Consider the following 24,724-nt stretch of genomic DNA (forward strand, 5'->3'; position numbering starts at 1 on the left):
TAAATCAATCTAACATAGATGATTTCTAATTAATATGGAAGACAAAAAAAATTAAAAGAAGATTTTTGAAAATATTTTTGAAAAAAAAAGGCCAAAAACGATACTGGTAGAAGAATGAAAAAGAAAGAAACCAGAACTAGAGGAAAATTTTCCATGAATTACATTCTCTCTCCCTTGACAACAGCTCAGCTTTATATCACTAATAACAAACATCTCCATTAAGAAACAAATCAGTAAAGATGTGTTAGGAATATTTATCTCTAGTAAGAAATTGACTTTTACTCAACATAATTTAAAAAAATTCTACCTTTCCAGTCTTACTTACCTCATGGTATATTGAAGGCTTGGATAAGGAAGGGATAGTAAAAGACAGAACTTTATTGTTCCCATCTTTATCAGCAATTTCCTATGGTTAAAATAAAAAAGCAGAGATAATGAAATAATCACAGGACTATATTAAAAGAAATAATAATTACTTTCTTAACAAATATATCACTGGCAATTGAGGAGAATGTTTAGAAATAGTAATATATAAAAATATTATTACCCTAGTGTATCTTTTCTAACCTATTAGCAGATTTTGTACACTTTGGTAGTTGAGTTATCCTTTGAGAGACACTGAAAGATATAATACTACAATCAATCAAATACACCATGACAACAAAGACATGAAGTAGGTGCACAAATTTCATGATAAATTTACATACAGGCTAGGGAGATTACAAGTGATCAGATCTTTTAGTTGAAACATGACTGAATTTAAAAGATTAAAATCACTGCTCGCTTCGGCAGCACATATACTAAAATTGTAATGATACAGAGAAGATTAGCATGGCCCCTGCACACGGATGACACGCAAATTCGTGAAGTGTTCCATATTTTTGGAATGGGAGAAAATATTTGCAAGTGATGCGACAGACAAGGGCTTAATCTCCAAAATATACAAACAGCTCATATAACTCAACAACAACAAAAACAACCCAATCGAAAAACGTGTAGAAGACCTTAATAGACATTTCTCCAAAGAAGACATACAGATGGCCAGTAGGCACATGAAAAGATGTTCAACATCATTAATTATTAGAGAAATTCAAATCAAAACTACGAGATACCACCTCACACTGGTCGGAATGGCCATCATTAAAAAGTCTATAAATAACAAATGCTGGAGAGGGTGTGAAGAAAAGGGAACCCTCCTACACTGTTGGTAGGAAGGTAAGTTGGTATAGCCATCATGGTAAACAGTATGGAGGTTCCTCAGAAAGCTAAAGGTAGAATCACCACATAAAAAACTAAAATGAAAGGTTTTAGCCAAGAAATCCACACTTATTAAAATATGAAACACAGGGCTTCCCTGGTGGCACAGCGGTTAAGAATCTGCCTGCCAATGCAGGGGACACAGGTTCGAGCCCTGGTCATGCCACGGAGCAATTAAGCCCGTGAGCCACAACTACTGAAGCCTGTGCACCTAGAGCCCATGCTCCGCAACAGGAGAAGCCGCCGAAATGTGAAGCCCGCACACCCCAATGAAGAGTAGCCCCCGCTCACCGCAACTAGAGAAAGCCTGCGTGCAGCAAAACTAAATAAATTCATAGAAAAAAAAAAAAGGAAAAACACTGTTGTAACACAGGATGAATCTTAACTAAAAGAAAATCTTACAATTATTCAGCAATAAATTAATGACCTGAAATAAGCTACGTATTAACATAATTAATAGTAGTCCAAGTGATTAATCATAAGTTCATACTTAAGTGGTTTTTACTGATTACAAAAACATTCCTGTGATTTTTAAAAGCACTTTATCTTTCACTGAAAAGGTTAACAGCATCTATTTCTACAGTCTCTGGCACTGCCAATCTTCTACAGGTATCAATACAAATCTGCCTACAGACTTCCCTGGTGGTGCAGTGGTTGGGAATCCACCTGCCAATGCAGGGGACACGAGTTCAAGCCCAGGTCTGGGAAGATCCCACATGCCGCGGAGCAACTAAGCCGGTGCGCCATAACTACTGAGCCTGCGCTCTAGAGCCCGTGAGCCACAAATACTGAGCCCACGCGCCACAAATACTGAAGCCCACATGCCTAGAGCCCGTGCTCCACAGCAAGAGAAGCCACCGTAATGAGAAGTCTGTGCACAACCAACGAAGAGTAGCCCCCTCTTGCCGCAACTAGAGAAAGCCTGCAGGCAGCAAGGAAAACCCAGTGCAGCACTCCCCACCAAAAGAATAGATATGAGATCCTATTAAAAAAAAAAAAAGATCTAATAATGTTTTAAAAAAAAAAAACTGCCTACAGATGCCAGCAATTAGAGAGGTGAAATGCTCCTCCTGCATTACTCCTTTTCTCTACTGTCTTTAGCCTGTTTCTTTTAAAACTCATATTAGTATACATAACTGGCATAAAATACAGACAGAGAAGACTGCCCTAGAAGGAAGGTAGTCAGAGAGAGACTGAGTAGTTGCACAGCATAAGAGGAAGAAACAACAGGAAAAAAACCCAACTATCATCACCAGGACACAAACCCAAAAGAACTTCCCTATAGGGCTAGTTTTGGGGTTTAATATGTCACAGAAGAGTACCAATTACATGTGAACAATGGCCATACCTCTAATTTTGGCAGGAAAATGGTTTAAAAATCCCTAGAAAGATCATTTAACTACTCTGTAGGCAAAATAGTTACCACCACATCTGGGCCACTGTGCCTCAGAGAACATCTATGCTAAGATGAATGGTCCTGATTTAAGTTAGGCAATAAAATTTTAATTTTTATTCCTAAATTTCAAATTAAGCCAAATACTTTTTATTTATATCTGTGTATATATCTGTGGAGAAGGGTGTCATAAAATTTTTTTAAGTTGAGGTCAATATAAAGCTCTCTCTTGGGCTACTGAAGCAAGGGAGAAATGCTGGAGTGAGAAAAGAAGAAAAAGAGAGAAATTAATATATAAAAGAAATCCAGTGTGGTAAGAAAAATCGAGACACAGAGAAGAGAGAACACAGGTATCAAGGGAATTAAAAGAAGACAGAAACCTGACGTTACATTTCTGATATATAATTGAGCATCTTTAAAACAGTACACTATTTTTTTTTTTTTTTTTTTTTTTTTGCGGTACACAGGCCTCTCACTGCTGTGGTCTCTCCCGTTGCGGAGCACAGGCTCCGGACGCACAGGCTCAGCGGCCATGGCTCACGCGCCCAGCTGCTCTGCGGCACGTGGGATCCTCTTGGACCAGGGCACGAACCCGTGTCCCCTGCATCGGCAGGCGGATTCTCAACCACTGCGCCACCAGGGAAGCCCAAAACAGTACACTATTTTTGAGATACCAAAAGATAGTTAAACCATAGCACCAACAAGTACTGTCAAGAACTTGTCAGGCATCCCACTATACAAAATTTTTTGCTTCATTTGTCCCACTACTGAATTTTATTACATTAAACAAAACAAATGATAGCTTAATGTCAAACATAATCTAAAACACTAAACTCAATTTTTAAATCAACATTTACTAAGTGCTTTGCTAAGCACTAGAAACACAGTGATATGTGAAACAAATTTCCTACTTTAACAGAAAAAATCAGGCAAGGTAGCAAAATAAAGAATTTTATACCTACACCAGCTTTTCATTAAAAAAACCCATCTTTAATTATGGTATAACTATTACTACTACTATTTATAATAATAGTGGTAAACATTTGATAAACACCTCAGGAAACATGTTGGGTTCTTCTAATTGCTTTCAATCCTACTAACAATGTTTTATTTCTGTTTTACAGGACGAGGCAACTGAAGTCAAGATATTAAGTAACTTGCTTAAATTTAAAACAGCCAGTAAGTGACAGTACCTGATTTTAGACAAAATACAAGTGATTCCACAGGCCAGGCTCCGTCCTTCAGATTCTAGTGATGGAAATGTTTTTTTAATGATTTTTTAAGGGATAATACTTAGAGGAATGAGCACTGGTGCAGAAGAATATTTATTTTTTGTGAGATTCAATGTTTTGTGAGGTACTTTGGTTGAGGTACCTCTCAACTACAAACTTAACTTTAATATGTGGAGCGTCTGTTTACAGTGAATACACAGAATATAAGAATTCAAAGGGCAGGAATTTCAATACCAATGTTCTAAACTGGGCACCAGGAGAAAAAAAAAACAACAACAGAATAATAACGTTTAAGAATTCCTTAGAAGAAAAAAGTTTCATAAATAATGTATCAAATACATAATGTTTTATCAAATGATTAAAAATAAATTTAAAAAAAGGCATTCATAAATATCAGTCAAATAAAATAATTAGAAAAATAAGCCATAAAATATTAATAATGCTATCAATTATAAGTTTCACCTACTTTATAAAATGCACTACCATCAATTACTTATTAATTACTGTACTCAATTACCGTACTCAATTTAGTTAATTCAAATAAGTTATTCAAGAGACATTTAAATTTATTTTCCTCTAAATAGTCTTCAAGTATTATTTCAGAGGACTTTAAAAAATACTTAAAATTTCCCAAACTATCATTTTCCACTTACCAAATTGTAAATTCCTAAAAGTAGTGCTTCAATGCAACCATTACTCTGTCTGTCTCGGCTAACTGTAAGCCGTAAATAAACCCACATCAATTCTGGCAAGAACTGCAGTGTGAACCTCTTAAGTCGAACTTCAGAGCTACGGTAGAGCTCAAACAGCTGGTGGCAGACAGGCTCCAGGAGCTAAGAAGAAAATAAAGTGCATCAGTTATTTCCATTCTTTTGGCTGTAACTGTAATGTTCTTTTTAGGCACATATACCTGTATAATATTTTTAAAATAAATTCTCAACATTAATTTTTGCTTATTCTGAATCAATGCAACCAAAACCTCAATCTCTATTTATACTCAGAGACTACACATTAAACTGACCAATCCAGTAACTGCAAGAAGTACTTTGTGCCCAGATAATAACAACATATCTTTCAATACACCGTACTATTAAACTTATTAATTAGTTCTTTAACCAATGTACTACTTTATATTTAGTGAGTTTCCTTTTCTGTTATTACCAAACCTTACTATCCTCCATTTTTAAAAGTTTCTATTGGAAGAAAATAATTTCAAATAATCTTGTTGGAAATAAACTTTAAATCTCAACTTAAGACTATGATTTATACAAATTATATACCACTCAGTAGATAAAGGGACTTGGCAATACATAATATTTGGACATCCAAAATGTTAGTTAATATTTTAAATACATACAAGTAAAACAGATTACTTCTATGTTTTAAGACTGACAAATTCTACTAATTATATTTATTGGAAAGATTTTGAAAAGGAGGAAGTATAAGTATACAGAAATAGCTTTTCCAATGTTTAACTGGATAATTTTTCATATGATATCATACAATATGACTTATAAGGAACTTCATAATCTTAAAAACTGAAGAAAATGAGCAGTTTAAACAAACCTCCCCTTTTCCCCTAAACTTGTACTGCTAATTTAGACTGGTTTTGTTAGAATAACTGCAGACTTCACAAAACTGGCTATGATTTTAAAATGCATATAAAACACTGAGAGGAAACTATAAAAAAAATTTAACACTAGCTTTTGTTTTGTTTTGTTTTTAAAAAATTTTTGTTGGAGTATAGTTGATTTACAATGTTGTGTTAGTTTCAGGTGTACAACACAGTGAATCAGTTATACATATACATATATCCACTCTTTTTAGATTCTTTTCCATGTAGGTCATTACAGAGTATTGAGTAGAGTTCCCTGTGCTATTCAGTAGGTCTTTTATTAGTTATCTACTTTACATATAATAGTGTAACACTAGCTTTTAAAAAAAAAGAACGATTCAGTAATTTATATGCTTACTTCTATTCTGAATGATTATAATAATATATATATACACTTGTATATCTGCTTGAATGTAGTTATATATGTCTGTAATAATCTAGCACTCTAGAATAAAGTCATTACTTTCAAAATTTTAAATTAAAAGTCAACAAATCCTATGTTGATTGTACAGTTAATACACTTAGATGACTTAAGCTTAGCTCTTAACAAACAACTTTAAAGCTAAAAAAATTTACACGCCTAGTCTAGTAACTACTAAGCTCTTTATATGAAATCACTCTCATAGGATTTAAAATATTAAAAAACATTCCAACTCTCCCCTTACACGGAAGTCTAGACCAGTCAGACAATTTGCCCAAGGTTACAGAAATTAGTAGCAGAGAAAGACACCAGAATTCAGATCTTCTGACACCAAGTTGATGTTCTCACTATACCGCATTTCTTATACCAGGATGGAAGTGGAGGAGGAGGTGAGCGTTGTTTAATTACAAATAGTGTAGTCCATGTAGTGCCAATAACGAAGTAATAAACTTTTGAAAATGGTCAACTGCTGGCAACTTTGTGAAGTACTGACAACAATATTCAGCTCCTTAGGACAATTAAACATTGTTGCTCTCACAAATTTATGTATTAAAAATATATGTCCATGTTTCAAATCTACTTTCCTCTTTAGTAAAAGACTCTAAAATTGCCTTCTCTAAATTTCACTGGCCATGGTACAATTACAATTTGTCTATGTCATAAAGACCTTATTTTCCTTCCTCAACAGCAAGTACATTGGCATATAGAGACTATACTTTAATAAGCATTGCAAAGATATACAGAGTTACCAAAATTATTACTCTGCTTTTTTTTAAAAGGAGGGAGGAGTGGCTGGCAATCCAGTAAATTTTCATCAACTCCACTGCAAAATAACACTGTTAAAAACCTGCCAATGTGCTCTGTTAAAATCTTTAATTCTAAGCATATGTTATCATGCCATCATGTTCTCAATTTTTCAGTGTCAGAAATGACCTCCCCTAAATGGTGCTATCACCCACAGCAAAAGGTGTTAAAAATCATTATCTTCTCGTTAAATAAAAGCTTAAGAATAATTTACACCTTCCCCAAACTTAGCAAATAGTTTTGACATGATAATTACTAAGAGGCATGCCATATGATGAACGCATTGAGAGCAGTTTGGGTGGAATAATGGAGACTGAACCCAAATATGAGTGGGTTAAAGAAAAAATATGAGGTGAGGAAATTGGCACAAGTAGACAGAGACTGTGAATAAGCAATACTTTATAAAGTTCATTGGGAAGAAGGACAGAAAAATAGGGTAGATAATAAAATAGGAGGCAAATCAAAGAAGGTTTTTTAAAAAATAGAATATGGTTGTTTATCATATTCCTTTCATCAGAAAGGAAAAAAAAATCAGTGACAGGGACTTCCCTGGTGGCACAGTGGTTAAGAATCCACCTGCCAATGCAGGGGACATGGGTTCAAGCCCTGGTCTGGGAAGATCCCACGTGCCACAGAGCAGCTAAGCCTGGGCGCCACAACTACTGAGCCTGCACTCTAGAGCCTGCGAGCCACAACTACTGAGCCTGCATGCCACAACTACTGAAGCCCGCACGCCTAGAGCCCATGCTCCGCAACAAGAGAAGCCACCGTAATGAGAAGCCTGTGCACCACAATGAAGAGTAGCCCCTGCTCGCCACAACTAGAGAAAGCCCTCACACAGCAATGAAGACCCAATGTAGCCAAAAATAAATTAATTAAAAAAAAAACTGCTGTTTTAAGAAAAAAGGAATCAGTGACATAGGAAAGGGAGGGGATAACTGCAGTAGCAATCTTTGAGGTAGTTAGAGAAGATGGGATTCAGGCCTAAGTGGAAGAGATGGCCTTTGATACAACCTGAGACACTTCATCTACCCAACAGCAGAAATGGCAGGAGAGTGTGGGTAAAGATGCTGGTAGAGTGGTAGATTTGAATGGGAGAATAGAGTTTCCAACTATTTTCTTCTTTTATAATGACAAAGAAAGCAAACTGAAAATGAGGAGGAAGGGCAGTAAGTGTGAGGAAAGAGAAGGTATAAAATGAACACTGGGACAGTTGTACCAATGAAATATTATGTGCTCATTTATGATTTTTAGTCCTGCATTTAAATGGAAAAAGTCAACAAAATTGTGTTTTTTCCAGGTACGTTCAGCCGCTCAGGTACAGGCATGAAGTGGATGGCTGGGTTTTATCCAGTGTTGAGATTTTGCCCAAAGAATATGAACTAAGGGAATGACAGGCAAAGGAGCTCAGAATGTTTGCAAGGGAATGACTGTAATGATGGATCAAGAAAATTTAGCTAAGAAAAGAGGCAAGTGAGACATTTGAAGGAAGTGAGACATTTGAAGGGAGGCAAAAGGACAATCACATCATAAAAAAGCAATAGGGTTAATGGTCTCCTTGAAGTGGAAGAACTGCTAGAGTGACTAAGGGATCTGGAAGGAGGGAAAGGAGAAAAATAAAGCAACATGTTGGTCTAGAGATTAAAACTTGAGCTGTAGTACAGGTTGGCCATGATATGTAATATTAAACTTCTTTGGGAATTCCCTTGCGGTCCAGTGGTTAGGACTCAGCGCTTTCACTGCTGTGGCCCGGGTTCGATCCTGGGTTGGGGAACTAAGATCTCCCAAGCCGTGCAACATGGCACAGCCAAAAAACAAAACAAAACAAAACACAACAAAAAAAAAAAGAACTTCTAGGAAATATACTTTCTTAAGAACTTTCATGGTATTTAAGGCAAATTTGTTTCTTATTAGTAAATAATACATTTATGTTTCAGAATATAACAAAATCAGGACTAAAAGGGTTCTCCTTCTAGAACTGAAGTCCAGAATTGCTTTGAGATTCTACGGAACTTAACACTCTGTTTTTCTGAAGTATGAATGCATGGTTAGAATCTTATGACCTGACAGGAGAAAGGATGGAAAGACAGACCTGTTCTAGTAACTGGTTGATTATAATGACTGCTGGTTCTTGAGCTTGAGTCTCTCAAGTTGTAATTTTTCTATTTCTAGCCTTGACAAAGTCTCACACATTAGTATTATGAAGTATGACAATATAAAGTGAGTTAATTCTTATAATATCACAGCTTCCAAAGCATAAAAGAAAAAATGGAAGCCAATACATTTCACATACTTGTGAGTCCTAATGAAAACGACAGCATTTTAGAATCTCATTTTGTATTTTACTATTCTTTTTTTCCCCCTGATGATTCTTTTTTGGCCGCGTGGCTTGCGGGATCTCACTTCCCCAACCAGAGACTGAACCTGTGCCCTTGGCAATGAAATCATGGAGTTCCAACCACTGGACCGCCAGAGAATCCCATGTATTTCACTATTCTTCTAATCAATATTTATTAAGTGTTCATTATGCACATGATAAAATACTGGATTCTAGGGAATTAACAGATATATATGTTAACAGATATAGAATATATGACCACTGCCCATGAAGAGCTTACAATTTAAAGAGAAAGCATGAAACAAATGCATTTTAATAAGCAAAGCTAATGTTAAGACAGTGCAAAACAAGGGATACATACATTCAATATTCACACAGAATTTTGAAAACTCCTGACCAAGAAGGATATGCATATATGTCCATTACAATACCTAAAGTTATAAAACATTCAAAAATACATAGCAAGAGAAAAAGAAGCAAATGAATCCTGCGGTTCCTGCTACAAATAGCAACAGATGCAAGCCCAACTGAGAGCCAATCCAAGTTTAGGAGATAGGAAAGAAAGAGGTCAATAAGCAAGCTTTTAGTGATAGTACAAAAATGAAGATGCACTTTAAGTTAAGCTGCTGGTTAGAAGATGATTACCTGAACTTCTTCAAACTCACTCCAGTACACAGCAGAGGCACTCTTGGAGGCTGTATCTGGGAAGATAAGAAGCTACTTTCCTGTGTGTTCCTTTCATTTCATTTTAAAGCATACATGAATCCAGTGGTGATAAAACTGTATGTCATACTATTGTGTTAATGGAAAGAAAATGTGTGTATTTTGTGTAAGTTAACACATAGAGCCAATAGCTGCACCTTTTTTCCCTTCTAGCACAGGCTAAATAATAGGAAACTGTTATTCTAAGTTTACGGATCCTGACTATTTAGGCTTTCTCTGATCATTTTCAAACTAAACTTGCAGCAGCATCATTTCATGTTACCAGTTTGACTGAATTCACTAATTAGAGTGATTACACATAGTTCTTTACCGTCAATAAAAGGACTGCAAACAATACTTAAAATTAATAAATCTCAATCAGTATATGGTTAAAATTTGGACTCCAGGAAAGGAAACATTCCAGAACAGGAAACAGAGAAAAGTTTCAAATTAAATAAATAATCTACTGAGATGGTGGTCACTCAAATCAAGAATCAAAACATACTGTCCTCAACAGGAACAAATTTAATCAAAACATTAAAAAATATGGAGAGGGAGGTCATGGGGAAAGCCAAAGCAACTATCAGAATGAAAAATAGCAGAAAGAAAGTTTTCCAGTCCCACTGGAAGGATTTTAAAAAAAGAAGGAAAACTGCAAAACTTATATATATGTGTTTTAGTGCACATATTTCATTATGTACTACATTAAAATTACTTTTCTTATAAACTCTCCTACCTCATTATTCGAATCTTGAATAACTTTATACAGGGCTGGTACCAGTGTTTTTTTCCGGTGTAAAGTTGCTGCATAATTGGTGATCTGAGTGTCAGGTAATGCCTAAAAGAAAACATCAAAGGAAACCAAAAGTGAACTTAATATTTGAGAAGTTAGAAACTTTATTTTATATGAGTTCCTCTTGAAAAGATTTATAATTGAGTCAACTAAGAAAAGTAAAAATAATTAATATAAGAAATAACCATGAGAGTTAATAAAACAAATTAGTTAGGATGTTATACAATTCTTCTAACTACTCAACAATGAGAAATGATTAGAAATCACACATTACACCAAGATTTGCTGAAGTGAGTCACCTTATAATCTAGTCTAAAAAATTAGTGTGCAATAAATACTTTTGTTCTTAATGAGGTGTGCATTTTTTTTAAGTCTTTTTATTGAATTTGGTACAATATTGCTTCAGTTTTGCATTTTGTTTTCTTGGCCGCGAGGCATGTGGGATCTTAGCTCCCCAACCACGGATCAAACCCACACCCCCTGCGTTGGAAGGCAAAGCCTTAACCACTGGACCACCAGGGATGTCCCTGAGTGTGGGATATATTTCAATTGTTGTATTTTATGTTCACAAAACACTTATTTCCATAGTGTTTATAAATTATATAGCTTTCAATCAAATTAATGAGTGATTTTTTTAATCACAGGAAATAAAAATATAAGGCACAAATCTCATTTCTGTGCCTTATTAAAACTTGGAGGCTTCCCCTCTTTTATTGAATATATCTTAAAATTTATATATCACCTTATCAATCCATTGATATCAATCCATATCAATTATACTCCAAAGTAGCAAAAACAAGTTTACTAGCTTCATTTTTACATTACCTTCTAGCCATTATTCACATTAGTGCCTAAAATTTTTAAAGAGGTGCAGCTACAGAAACATGTTATTTCATATTTTGCCATTCCTACTTCGTAACTTTTGTTTCAGTTTTTCCATGAACATGTATAACTGAATTACTGATATATAGAATCATATGACACATTCTTATCCTCAATCCAACCTACCTTGAATTCTGATAACCATTCTTCCACAACGCCACGTTCAGATCCCAGCATCTTCTTCTACCTTCTATTCCTCTTTTCTCTCTGAAAGAAAAAGGCACTGAACTTGAGGACAGTGTTACTTACAGGAACTATCAAAGGTAAATGATGTGTGCCTTTCACTAAAGGAGAAACTCATCTAGTGTATATTTTAGATAAGGAGGCTTACTTTTAGACTAGCGTTCAATTAAAACAGAACTGTTTATAAGAAATAAGTTCTATTTTTAATGATACGTTTGAAATCTATTTTCCTAATGCTTTTCTATTTTCCAATTATACTCCAAAGTAGCAAAAACAAGTTTACTAAGTAAAATCAAACTGCACATTACCCAAGACAAATGCACAGTCTATGCCTAGAGCTTTTACCAAATATACAACTGGCACATACAACTGGAAAAAGTTATACATAATAGAACACTGTGACAGATTTTTACAAAGGTAAAAAAATTAGAAATCAAGGGTTATATGTACAGCAAACTGATTATAAACATATATATATATTATATGAAATAAGGCCTTTGAAGTAGGTAGATTTATGTTTTCTAAAATGGAAAAATAGCCAGATAGAAAAAGCAAGTTGTACAACAGTATATAAGCTATAATAATTCCACTAAAAATTATATAAATGTGAAAAAGCTGGGAGGAAAAATATATATACTAAACTATTAAGTGTTGGCCTCTGAAGGAAGGATTACTGAGGATATTCTAATTATGTAACTTTGAATTATAAAAAAAAATAAAAATTGGTATGTATTATTTTTTAAGTGAGACAAACAACAGAAGGTTTTTGGTTTTAAATTTAAGGTTCAAAAGGTAACCAAAAGAAAAAAGGAATTTCTTGGGCAGGGAGGGAAATGTCTCCAGAGCAAATGAAATGAAAGTTCCTTTATTAAAAAGACATATTTATCAAAAAGACAATATGTGTCATATTCCATAATAAATTTCTATCTAAAAAAAAGAAATCAGATTTTCTAAACCCCTTCCATTCCTTAAATATCCATATATAATACACTATACCAAGTATTATATAAGCAAGAAGTACAAAAAGGAGTAAGAAATGCCCCTTATTCTCAAGTAGCAAATGCTCTTAAGATGGACTGGTGGATTTATTCAAATAAATTGCAAGAGGAAAAAAGAGACAGCAGATTAAAAGATATGTTAAGAAAAATCAAGAACCAAAGTATGAATCTTATTTGGACTGATTCGAACAATAAAAAAGAGCATAACACAATTGGAAAAGGTTAAACATGACTTATTGTATGACTTATTAATACTGGATGATACTAATTCAAGGAATTATTATAGGTTACTTTTATATTTGATAATGGTATTATAATTAGGCTTTTTACTATTTACTTTTTAAATACAATTTATTTATTATTTTGTCCACACCGTGTGGCACGTGGGATCTTAGTGCCCCAACCAGGGATCGAACTTGTCTCCCGACCCGCCCCGCCCCAGCAGTGGAAGTGTAGGATCTTAGCAACTGGACAGCCATAGAGGTCCCTATAGTTAGGTTTTTAAAAATACTGTTTATCTCTTGCAAGATTCACACTGAAATATTTACTGGTGAAATGATATCTGGGATTTGCTTTTTTTACAAATATATATATATTTAAATTTATTTATTTTTGGCTGCATTGGGTCTTTGTTGCTGTATGCGGGCTTTCTCTAGTTGCGGAGTGAGGGCTACTCTTTGTTGTGGTGCTCGGGTTTCTCATTGCGGTGCTTTCTTTTGTTGCGAAGCACAGGCTCTAGAGCGCAGGCTCAGTAGTTGTGGTGCACAGGCTTAGCTGCTCTGCGGCATGTGGGATCTTCCCGGACGAGGGCTCGAACCCGTGTCACCTGCATTGGCAAGCGGATTCCTAACCACTGCGCCACCAGGGAAGCCCTGGGATTTGCTTTAAAATAATCGGGATGAGGGTAGCCAAAGGAGGAGAGTGCATTGGGTATAAAATATGACTGGCCGTAAGTTGACAACCACTGAAGCTAACTGGTATACAAGTTTCATTACACTACTCTACTTTGTTATAGGTTTGAAGTGTTCCATAATGAACTTCAAGGGGGAAAAATAAAGGATCGATGAACTAACTCTACATACAAATCATAATATACATGATATAAAACAATGGTTCTTAACCTTTTTTGGGGTGGGGCAAAAGCACAAAGTTACAGACCCCCTTTGATAGCTGAGCAAAACTATGTACTGATCCCTACTTCAGAAAAAGATAAATATGATGCCCGCATGTCCATGATTTTACAAATAATTTCAGGAAGTTCACTGATTCACTAAAGCCCATTAATAGATATGGACTCCCAAGTTATAAACTCGTGAAGAAATCAGACTCTTAAAAATAACTTTATGAAATAGAGCACAACTACACTTCCTAATGATAATGTCCTTCAAAGAAGTCATTTTGTAAGGTTCCTATATTTACTACAATGATTGTTCAAATCACTGTCAGAATTTTTTTTTCTTTCAAGTACCAATTAGTTAAGTAGTACTAAATACTCTGTATAACCTAGTACTTCACCTAAAAATGGACTCCATGACATAATTATCATTACTGTGTATCTTGTTCTATGCAAATTACACCTCTTTAAAAAAAAATTTAACTATAAAAAATAAAATAACAAGCCTAGATCCATCATACATTATAACTTTCAGTTATAAATAATGGGCTAAATAACCTAAGGCAGTTGCCCCTGGAAGCTTCTCAGAAAGAACTCAAGGAGGCAACTGACCAAAAAGCAAAGGAATGATTCAGTCAGATATTCATCAATTCATTCCATAAATATTTCTTTCTTTCTTTCTTTCTTAATAATAATTCATTATTATTTTTGGCTGTGTCGGATCTTAGTTGTGGCACACGGGCTCTCTAGTTGTCCTGCAGCATGTGGGATCTTAGTTCCCTGACCAAGGATCGAACCCACTTTCCCTGCATTGGAAGGCAGATTCTTAACCAGACCACCAGGGAAGTCCCCCATAAGTATTTCTTAAGCAAAAACTATATACCTGCCATTATGCTAGGAGCTGGAAGTACAATGGTAAACAGAATCAGATGTAGACTCACTCTAATGGGGCACTTACCTAGTGGAGGAGGCTAAACACATTTTTGCAGAGACAAGGAGTAAGAAGGAAAGGTACACGAAAGCGTAAAACAAAGGAACCTAGTGCTGATGAAGGTTTCTCTGAGGTAGCACTTAAACTGAGATATCAAAGATCAGTAGGAGTCAAGGGGAATAGTGAAGGAACATTCTAGAAAGAGGGAACAGCATATAAAAAGGTTCTGTGGGGGCTTCCCTGGTGGCGCAGTGGTTGGGAGTCTGCCTGCCGATGCAGGGGACACAGGTTTGTGTCCCGGTCCGGGAAGATACCACATGCCGTGGGGTGGCTGGGCCTGTGAGCCATGGCCGCTGAGCCTGCACATCCAGAGCCTGTGCTCCGCAACGGGAGAGGCCACAACAGTGAGAGGCCCGCGTACCACAAAAATAAAATAAAATAAAATAAAATAAAATAAAATAAAATAAAATAAAATAAAATAAAAAAGGTTCTGTGGCAAGAAAATAACATAGGAAGATGTAGAATCTGAAAGAATATCCAAGTGGTTAGGAGCACAGAGAGCAAGGGGCATGGTTGAGGGCAGAGAGAGAGAGGCATGGGCTGATGTTATAATAAACAAGACCTAGTCTACATTAAGTATGGAAAGTGACTGAGGATAAGATTAAAGGTTTGAGAGGCTTACCTGGCTATGATGTAGAGAACACTCTTTCAAAGCTAGCTGCAAAATTCCCATTAGCAAGAAGACTAGGGGCTTCCCTGGTGGTGCAGTGGTTGGGAGTCCGCCTGCCAATGCAGGGGACACACGTTCACGCCCTGGTCCGGGAGGATTGCACATGCCGCAGAGCAGCTAAGCCTGTGCGCCACAACTACTGAGCCTGCGCTCTAGAGCCCACGAGCCACAACTACTGAGCCACGTACCACAACTACTGAAGCCCATGCACCTAGACCCCGTGCTCTGCAACAAGAGAAGCCACCGCAATGAGAAGTCCACGCACCGCAACCAAGAGTAGCCCCTGCACGCCACAACTAGAGAAAGCCCACGCACAGCAATAAAGACCCAATGCAACCAAAAATAAATTAAAAAAGAAAAAAAAAAAGAATTAGGTGAAGAATACAAACAGGAAATTCAAAAAAGAAAAAGAGAAAAAGAAGACTAAAAATATTCCAGGCTTGCTATATATAGCACTTGCTCTGAGAGTTCCTACCTACTAAGTCAAGTCAAGTCTCTGGAAGTTAAAAAAAAAACCAAAATAGCTACTGATAATAAAAATGGTTTTTATTTACAAAGTACCTGAAAAATAAAGTAGGTTCCATTTTTATTAAGCTTCAAATAAAGTATAAAAAGTAAAAGCAATGCCTACATTATTTTCTCTGGAAATAATTTTTTTAGGGATAAATTCTAACATCTGAATCTCCCTTTAATATTTCCCTTTTATCCCAAGTCTCTTATGAAAGTATAAACAAGAGGGGCTGTTTTGTTGATATTACTTACAACATCTCCTTCTACTACCTCATTATCACTAATGAGTTCAGCAGGCCACAAGACTGAGGAAAAATAGACTGAATTTTACATCCTCTTTGAGAAGTACTCCAGAAAAGGAGGTAAATACTTTCAATAAATATACTACCACGTAAAGAAGAAAACCACAATTTCATTCTAGTGGTGACAGAAAGGACTTATCTTCTGAAATAAACAAAATAGGAACTTAAAAAAAACACACAAAACTCCTTTATTTCCACTGCTGAATTTTAATAATGATTGATTTTTGCTTTTTATTTACTGGAAACTTAAAAAGCTATTCTTCCTCTGTACCACAACTATTACCTCTAATTTTACAAATATCCTTAGCTATAAATATGAATAGTTGATATTCAATTATTAAATAATTTTAAAATAGTTATTATAAATAGTATATGTCTATTAAAAAAAGGAACTTAACTAACTACTTCCCCCACCCACAAAGATAAACAGAGTTAACCATTTGGTATGTATTTTTCTTCACATACATGTTTACGTATATGCATGTATGTATATGCGTGTGTATACAGTTTAAATATAGTTGTGTTCATTGTACATAGTATTCCATAATTGTTCTTTCAATTCTCAAAAATATATGAAAGACCTATAGTTCAAGCTCACACTTTTTAATGGGTATAATTAATTATAAGTATAATCCCATAACTTATTTATTTACTAATAAACAAATCTGTTTTCAACTTCCTTATATTACAAAAAAATGCTGCAATACACATCCTTGTACATACTTATGTGTTTCTATTGTCATCTTCTGTAGTATAAATTCTAAAACTTGAATTTTTTTTTTTTTTTTTTTTTTTTTTTGGTACGCGGGCCTCTCACTTGTTGTGGCCTCTCCCGCCGCGGAGCACAGGCTCTGGACATGCAGGCCCAGCGGCCATGGCTCATAGGCCCAGCCACTCCGCGGCATGTGGGATCCTCCTGGACTGGGGCACGAACCCGTGTCCCCTGCATCGGCAGGCGGACTCTCAACCACTGTGCCACCAGGGAAGCCCTTGAATTTGAATTTTTAAGGTCACAGGATATAAATATTATTAATAGCATATGCAAATACAAATAAATTCTCAAAACCATAATCCATCATATAATTTTAAAGAGCATACGATTGTTACATATACAAAATAATTTCTTCCTGCTCTATTTATAAAGTTAATACCTTAGCACTGAAATCTAAAAAAAATCTAAATCTAAATACCTCAATTTTTCTACATTTGTTAATATGATGTATATGACTTTTAAAACTAGAACAACAAAAATCGGTATCAGAACATTCGAGTGAGTACTAGTTACCAAAACATTAAAAATTTAATACACAGAATGCTGTAATGTATTTGAAAGAGGCATGGCAAAAAAGATACCACAATATATTTTACTGTATTTTAAAAATCACTCTGCTTGTTTACTAAAGGCTTGAATCTTCTAAAGTTAAAAACCACATCTATAGTTTACTCTTTAAACAACCTGAAAGTTATTTTAGAATGCAATATGAGATTAAGATCTAACAATGTTTTCTCCCAATAAAAACTGTTTTCTCAGTTGTTCTAACACCTTGTTTGCATGTCCATTTTTTTCTAACTTGCAACACTATTTTTATCATACACTAAAAGTCCCACGTATATTTGGAACTATTTCTGAGCTACTTTTCCCATTAATTTGGTACCGGGACTATAATATTTTAATTACTGTGGCTTTATAATGCACTTTATAATAGTACAAGTCCCATAATAATTCTTTTTCCTAAAAATGTATTTTATTATTATTACCTGCTTATTCTTCCAGTTAAATATTAGACTTCTAATGATAAGTTTCTTTCCCATACTCTATCCTTATCGGAATTAAATTTACAAATTAATTTCAAGTGACATCTTCACCTAATTGAGTTATCCAATACAGAAGCATGGCACTGCTCTTTATTAAAAATCTTCTTTTAGGAATTCCTGGTGGTCCAGTGGTTGAGACTCCATGCTCCCAATGCAGGGGGCCCAGGTTTGATTCCTGGTCAGAGAACTAGATCCCACATGGCACAACTAAAAGATCCTGCGTGTTGCAATGAAGACCCGGCATAGCCAAATAAATAAATTTTTTTAATAAAAATCTTCTATATGTCTCTATAAATTTTGTTTTCTTCATATAGATCAACACATTCAAATTAAGTTGATTCCTAAGTATAATCTTCTATGGACAACTGGTTCCAGACCCATTGCAGATACCAAAATCCAACAATACTCAAGTCCCAGAGCTGGCCCTCCCTATCAGCAGATTCAACCAACCATGCATCGTGTAGCACTGCATGATTGATATTTATTGAAAAGAAATCTGAGTATAAATGTATCTGCACAGTTCAAACCAGTGTTGTTCAAGGGTTAAAAGTTTATATTTTCCTGCTGCGACTGTGATTCTTTTTCATTATTTCAAACTAGCTGTTGTTACACACATAAAAATAAACACTTTCTTAAAAAATCAAAACGAGGGCTTCCCTGGTGGCGCAGTGGTTGAGAGTCCGCCTGCCGATGCAGGGGACATGGGTTCGTGTCCCGGTCCGGGAAGATCCCACATGCAGCAGAGCGGCTAGGCCCGTGAGTCATGGCCGCTGAGCCTGCGCGTCTGGAGTCTGGCTCCGTAACGGGAGAGGTCACAACAGTGAGAGGCCCACGTACCACAAAAAAAAAAAAAAAAAAAAAAAAATCAAAACGAACAAGTTTTTAGATAAATATTTAAAATACTGAAAATCGCTTAAATTAAGACTTCTACGTTTTAGGAAAAATTTATAAACTAATAAGTTATCTTTTTACTAACTACAATGAATTAGAAGGTTTTTTAAAATGTTGACTACGTTATAGAAAGGGATAAGAAAAAGCAAGTACAATTAATCAAAAATGTTTTCCAAATTTTTTACAAAAAACATCAGCACAGCTCTTAAAATAAAAAAGAAAACCAAACATTATTTTTTGAAAGAAACACAAAATTTTTAAATGTAATATATACTGCATCAGAATCCTTATCTGATATAGGGCCCGGAATATATATTTTGAAAAAGTTTTCCAAGTAATCCTGATGACCACCCTTCAGTTAAAAAAAAAAAAGTATCACATCCAGGTTAAATTTCTTATTTTAAATTCCTGTATGATCTCTCCTATAACCACAAATTTGGCACACCAAATCACTTTAGTTTCTACCAATACCATTTTTTAAATGACTGCAAGTTAATTAACTTTAGATAGAAGAACACAGTGGTGTTAATAATAATTATAACCAAAACACTAACATATTTCCCCAATTTTATGATACTAATTTTAAGACAGTAATTTATTAACAAATTTAAGTAGGAAGTAAGACACAATCCTTTATTAAAGTGAAACAAAGTGTTTAAAGGATAAGAGCATAAGCATATCCATATAATCACATATGACTTTTAAAAATTATCCTTGGGCTTCCCTGGTGGCACAGTGGTTAAGAATCCGCCTGCCAATGCTGGGGACACGGGTTCTATCCCTGGTCCAGGAAGATCCCACATGCTACGGAGCAACTAAGCCCATGCACCACAACTACTGAGCCTGCATGCCACAACTACTGAGCCCACGTGCCACAACTACTGTAGCCTGTGCGCCTAGAGCCCATGCTCTGCAACGAGAAGCCAGTGCAATGAGAAGTCCGAGCATGGCAACGGAGAGTAGTCCCCGCTCCCCGTAACTAAAGAAAGCCTGTGCGCAGCAACAAAGACCCAAGGCAGCCATAAGTAAATAAAAAAACTAAACAAGACCAAAAACCCTTACTTTAAAAAAAATAAATTAAATAAAACCTATGGTTGAACAATGTAACATGGTCCCTTTCTTATAGTTCATACTTCTCCCCCACCACAACTTCCTATGTTCTGGCCATATTCTCATTTCAGTTCCTCTAGAGCTTCACACACACCTTCACCCTAGGGATTCTGTGTGGACTGTTCCAGCCTGGAATGCTGTCCTACAATCGCTATTTAAATAACTGGCTCCTTCCAATCCTGTTAATCTCAGCAGGCCTTTCTTGACCACTTTATCTAAATAGGAGCCCTTTCTCCCTTCTCCAGTATTTTCCATTCCAACAAATATGGTTCATTTCCTTCCTAGGGCTTTGGATTTTATACCTTGTATATTAAACCTTATTGTCTATCTTTCCCATCAGGTCACAAATTCCATGAGAACAGGGTCCTCTTCTGTTCTGCTAGCATTTGAGGGCTCACTATGGACTCAATGCTAACAAGTATATTATGGTATCTAGACATATGACAGGTACTTAATGTATATTCATTGAATCAATGAACCACATAGCTTATATGACCTTGGACAAATCGCTTAAACCTTTTGGGCTTCAGGTCACTACAATGATAAATTACTTTCTAAATCTAAAATCCTATAAATATATTTTAGTACCTTCATTTGGAAAACAGAACAGTACTAGTTACAGAGAAATTTTTTAAATATATGTTTTCTAACTAGAATCAGCATCTTTTAGTATTTAGAGGTAGCTATAAACACAGTTATAAACATACTGCAAGCTCTCTTTTTATTTAAACAGACAATATGGAATTCTGAAAATCATTTATTCTACTGTGTTACACCCATCCCATCATCTGATGTATAAAAGCTATATTTATTTATTTGTTTATTTATTTTAACATCCTTATTGGAGTATAATTGTTTTACAATGGTATGTTAGTTTCTGCTTTAAAACAAAGTGAATCAGCTATACATATACATATATCCCCATATCTCCTCCCGCTTGCGTCTCCCTCCCACCCTCCCTATCGCATCCCTCTAGGTGGTCATAAAGCACCGAGCTGATCTCCCTGTGCTATGCAGCTGCTTCCCACTAGCTATCTATTTTACATTTGTTAGTATATATAAGTCCATGCCACTCTCTCACTTCGCCCCAGCTTACCCTTCCCTGTCCCTATGTCCTCAAGTCCATTCTCTACGTCTGCGTCTTTATTCCTGCCCTGCCCCTAGGTTCTTCAGAACCATTTTTTTTTTAGGATTCCATTTATATGTGTTAGCATACAGTATTTGTTTCTCTTTCTGACTTACTTCACTCTGTATGACAGTCTCTAGGTCCATCCACCTCACTACAAATAACTCAATTTCGTTTCTTTTTATGGCTGAGTAATATTCCATTGTATATATGTGCCACATCATCTTTATCCATTCATCTGTTGATGGACACTTAGATTGCTTCCATGTCCTGGCTATTGTAAATAGAGCTGCAATGAACATTGTGGTACATGACTCTTTTTGAATTACAGTTTTCTCAGGGTATATGCCCAGTAGTGGGATTGCTGGGTCATATGGTAGTTCTATTTTTCGTTTAAAACCTATATTTAAAAGCAAAAGTCAAGCTGATATTCTAGCATGCAGATCAATTCAGGCCCATATTGCCTCACTTCCAGAGTATGAAGCAAAATAAAGAGGATATCACAGAAAATGATTATCTTTTTGGTGACCATGGTAATGGCAACCTTTATTAGCAAGCCCTGAATAAAACATAATGAAAAAAATAATAAATTGCTGGAACATGATCTGAAAGAGGTCAATAACTACTTGCCAGGAAGCAAACTCACAGTACTTGCACAAGTACAGTAAGTTCTCCATTAACAACACTGGTAGAAATTGTGTCTTAGCTGATAGCCAGCATATATGTTCTTTTTTAGGAATTGTCAATTTAGAGAGAAAAAGGATATAACAGGCAGTACTGCCTAATGGTTAAAGAAGACAGGCTCTTGCTCTAGACTGCCTGAGTTTGAATTCTACCTCCTAGACCTACAAGTTGTGTTTCCTTGGGAAAGTTACTTACCTAACCTGTGACCTCAAATCCCTCATTTATAAAATGGGGATAATATAAGTACCTATGTCAAAGTTTTTTTTTTAAAGATTAAATAAATTAACACATCAGTGAGCAAAATTATTAACTGCTCTCAAGGGTTTCTAATGGACGAAAATTATTGTATAAACAAACCTATACAATGATCAGGGCAACATATGACAGTAAAAAAATGGCTAGGCTACTGAACATTTTCAAACTAGGCCAAAAACTATCTAGATATTTCAAGGTATAAATCAAAAACAAAGCACTTAACATGTGCTATTACTGTACTGTAAATACCAAATTCCCTAAGGAAAAAACTAGAGCTGCACTGTCCAGTTAGTTTTAATTAATTAAAAAAAAATAAAATTTAAAAATCAATTCCTGAGAATTCCCCGGTGGGCCAGTGGTTAAGACTGCGTTTCCACTGCAGGGGGCCTGTGTTCAATCCCTGGTTGGGGAACTAAGATCCCATAAGCCGCGTGGCACAGCCAAAAAACTGAAAAAAAAAAAAAAAACTAACATTGTATTAAAAAAAAAAATCAATTCCTTAGTTGCACTAGCCACATTTCAAGCACTTAGTAGCTACATGTGGCTAGTGTCTCCCATATTGGACAGCACAGATGTAGAACACAGACATTATCAAAGAAATTCTATGATCAGCACTGCTCTAGATGTAGCTAGATAATACAATTATGCTGAATAAACTCAGTAATTCAAGAGCTGTAAAATTTAGGTAACAAAAAAGTTAAAAGACACAACTATTAAAAAGGAAACACTTTCAAAAGTAAAATTCAAAGGCAATAATTAAGATGTGACTATTCTCCGAGGTAAAACTGCTTAATATATAGAAGCTACCCACCAAAAATTACCAAAAATTCTAACATGTCTGACTATGGGAACTTCATTCTTTACCCTTTAAAAAGTTAAATTCTTTAATTTTACCTCCGTTCTAAGATCAGTGTTCCAATGGAGGAGGTGGCACAGGAATGCGGCAGAGTTCAAGTGTGGAATTCATCTGTTGAGACTTAAATGTTTTCCAACTCTATAAAAAATGAAAACGAAAAACTGTGAAATAGTGAGAGAGAATATCCTCAAGAATGTAATATAAAGGAGAAAGAACAATTTTGAAAAGGCATTTATAATATAGTTTATCTAATTTTAAAAATAATTGGGATTATTTTAAGTTTTCTATAATAACTAGGCTATACTTATGTACCATTATCAAACCTATTTTAGAAGACATCAGATTTGGAAAAAAGAAGTCTGAGTTTTAGTTTCAAATTTACCATTAAATATCTGTAAAGACTTCGAGTAAGTTAAATTTTCTGGAGCCTCACCTGAAAAATCTACAAAAATAAGTACTTTCCAGCCAAAAATTCTATGAGTCCAACTTTTGAAACATATTACAGTGATCGCACACACACATACACACACACACGCAACGATCATTAAAATTTTAATATGCACTATAAAACCAAGCTTAAATATCAATGGCTACATTATAATTTTGGATAAGTTTCACAGACTGAAAATTTTATCATTTTGAGAAAGAACATAGAAAATGCTGTTACTTGAACTTTTGGCACAAAAAATATTAAAAATCATTTTCAAATTGATAAAAGTATACTTTTCTCATAAAGTAATAACTATTATCATGTAGTTGTTGACCACATTATACTCTACTTCTTTGATTCAAAACTTATCACAACTTTAAAAGCTAAAACACCAAAAGAAAATTAGCATTTTAAAATATGTCCATTAACAAAACTTTTTTTTTTTTTTTTTTTTTTTGCGGTACACGGGCCTCTCACTGTTGTGGCTTCTCCCATTGCGGAGCAACAGGCTCCGGACGCACAGGCTCAGCGTCCACGGCTCACGGGCCCAGCCGCTCCGCGGCATGTGGGATCTTCCCGGACCGGGGCATGAACCCGTGTCCCCTGCATCGGCAGGTGGACTCTCAACCACTGTGCCACCAGGGAAGCCCACAAAACATTTTTTAATACAAAGAATACTGCAATAATATTCTCTTGGAGTTAAACAACATTATCATTGTAAAGTCTCCAATGTTTTCCAAACTGAAGATGTGTCAGGACCTCCTATTCCAACCATCTCGTATATACTGGGCTATTGCATGGGATTTTTATTTCATGAGAAGTTCTGCAGTGGGGAAAAAACTTGAAAAGGACTAGCAAGTTTTCTGTTAGTCTCTGGAAAGATACACAAGAAATTGGTAACACTCTGGGAAGGGGCAGCTGGTGCCAAGGAGACTGTCTTTTTGTACCTTGGGAATTCGGAACCACCAAGACAATCACCAGATTTTGAAGCAGTGCAGGCAGGCAGACTTGAGAGCTATGCTGGGAAGACTGTCTCTGACAGTCTTTCAAGGCTAAGGATACAGATACTAGGCTCTCAATTGAGGAAAAAGCCAAAACAAAACAAGAAAACCCAACAGGGCAAATGACAAGAAAACTGAGCCATTCAGAGTATGTTCTTTAACCACAACCAAAGTAACCTAGAGATCATTAACAACAATTAATAAATAAAAACCTAAAAAACCCCCAACTACCTGGAAATTTTAAATTATACTTCTAAATAATCTATGGGTCAAAGAAGATATTAAAACCAAAATTAGGGACTTCCCTGGCAGCCCAGTGGTTAAGACTCCACACTCCCAACGCAGGGGGCA

The 24,724-nt window shown here is 35.5% G+C and overlaps 1 protein-coding gene and 1 non-coding gene across 3 annotated transcripts in view; one reads left to right on the plus strand and one right to left on the minus strand.

The window, feature by feature from the left end:
- HYCC2 (hyccin PI4KA lipid kinase complex subunit 2) overlaps positions 1 to 11,614 on the minus strand; it is a 40,409-nt gene extending 28,795 nt beyond the window's left edge. For both annotated transcript variants that reach the window (XM_065880740.1, XM_065880739.1), the window contains exons 1-4: positions 11,564 to 11,614; positions 10,499 to 10,600; positions 4,536 to 4,715; positions 326 to 406 (exon numbers count right to left, since the gene is read on the minus strand). In XM_065880740.1, the coding sequence (XP_065736812.1) occupies positions 326 to 406; positions 4,536 to 4,715; positions 10,499 to 10,600; positions 11,564 to 11,614 (414 nt within the window). The remainder of the gene's footprint in view (positions 1 to 325; positions 407 to 4,535; positions 4,716 to 10,498; positions 10,601 to 11,563) is intronic.
- LOC136126198 (U6 spliceosomal RNA) lies at positions 777 to 883 on the plus strand. The gene has a single exon (XR_010656087.1). It is a non-coding gene; the product is annotated as a U6 spliceosomal RNA (small nuclear RNA).
- Positions 11,615 to 24,724: the final 13,110 nt, after the last annotated feature.

This window comes from Phocoena phocoena, chromosome 7 (genome assembly GCF_963924675.1).
Source record: "Phocoena phocoena chromosome 7, mPhoPho1.1, whole genome shotgun sequence".
NCBI lineage: Eukaryota > Metazoa > Chordata > Mammalia > Artiodactyla > Phocoenidae > Phocoena > Phocoena phocoena.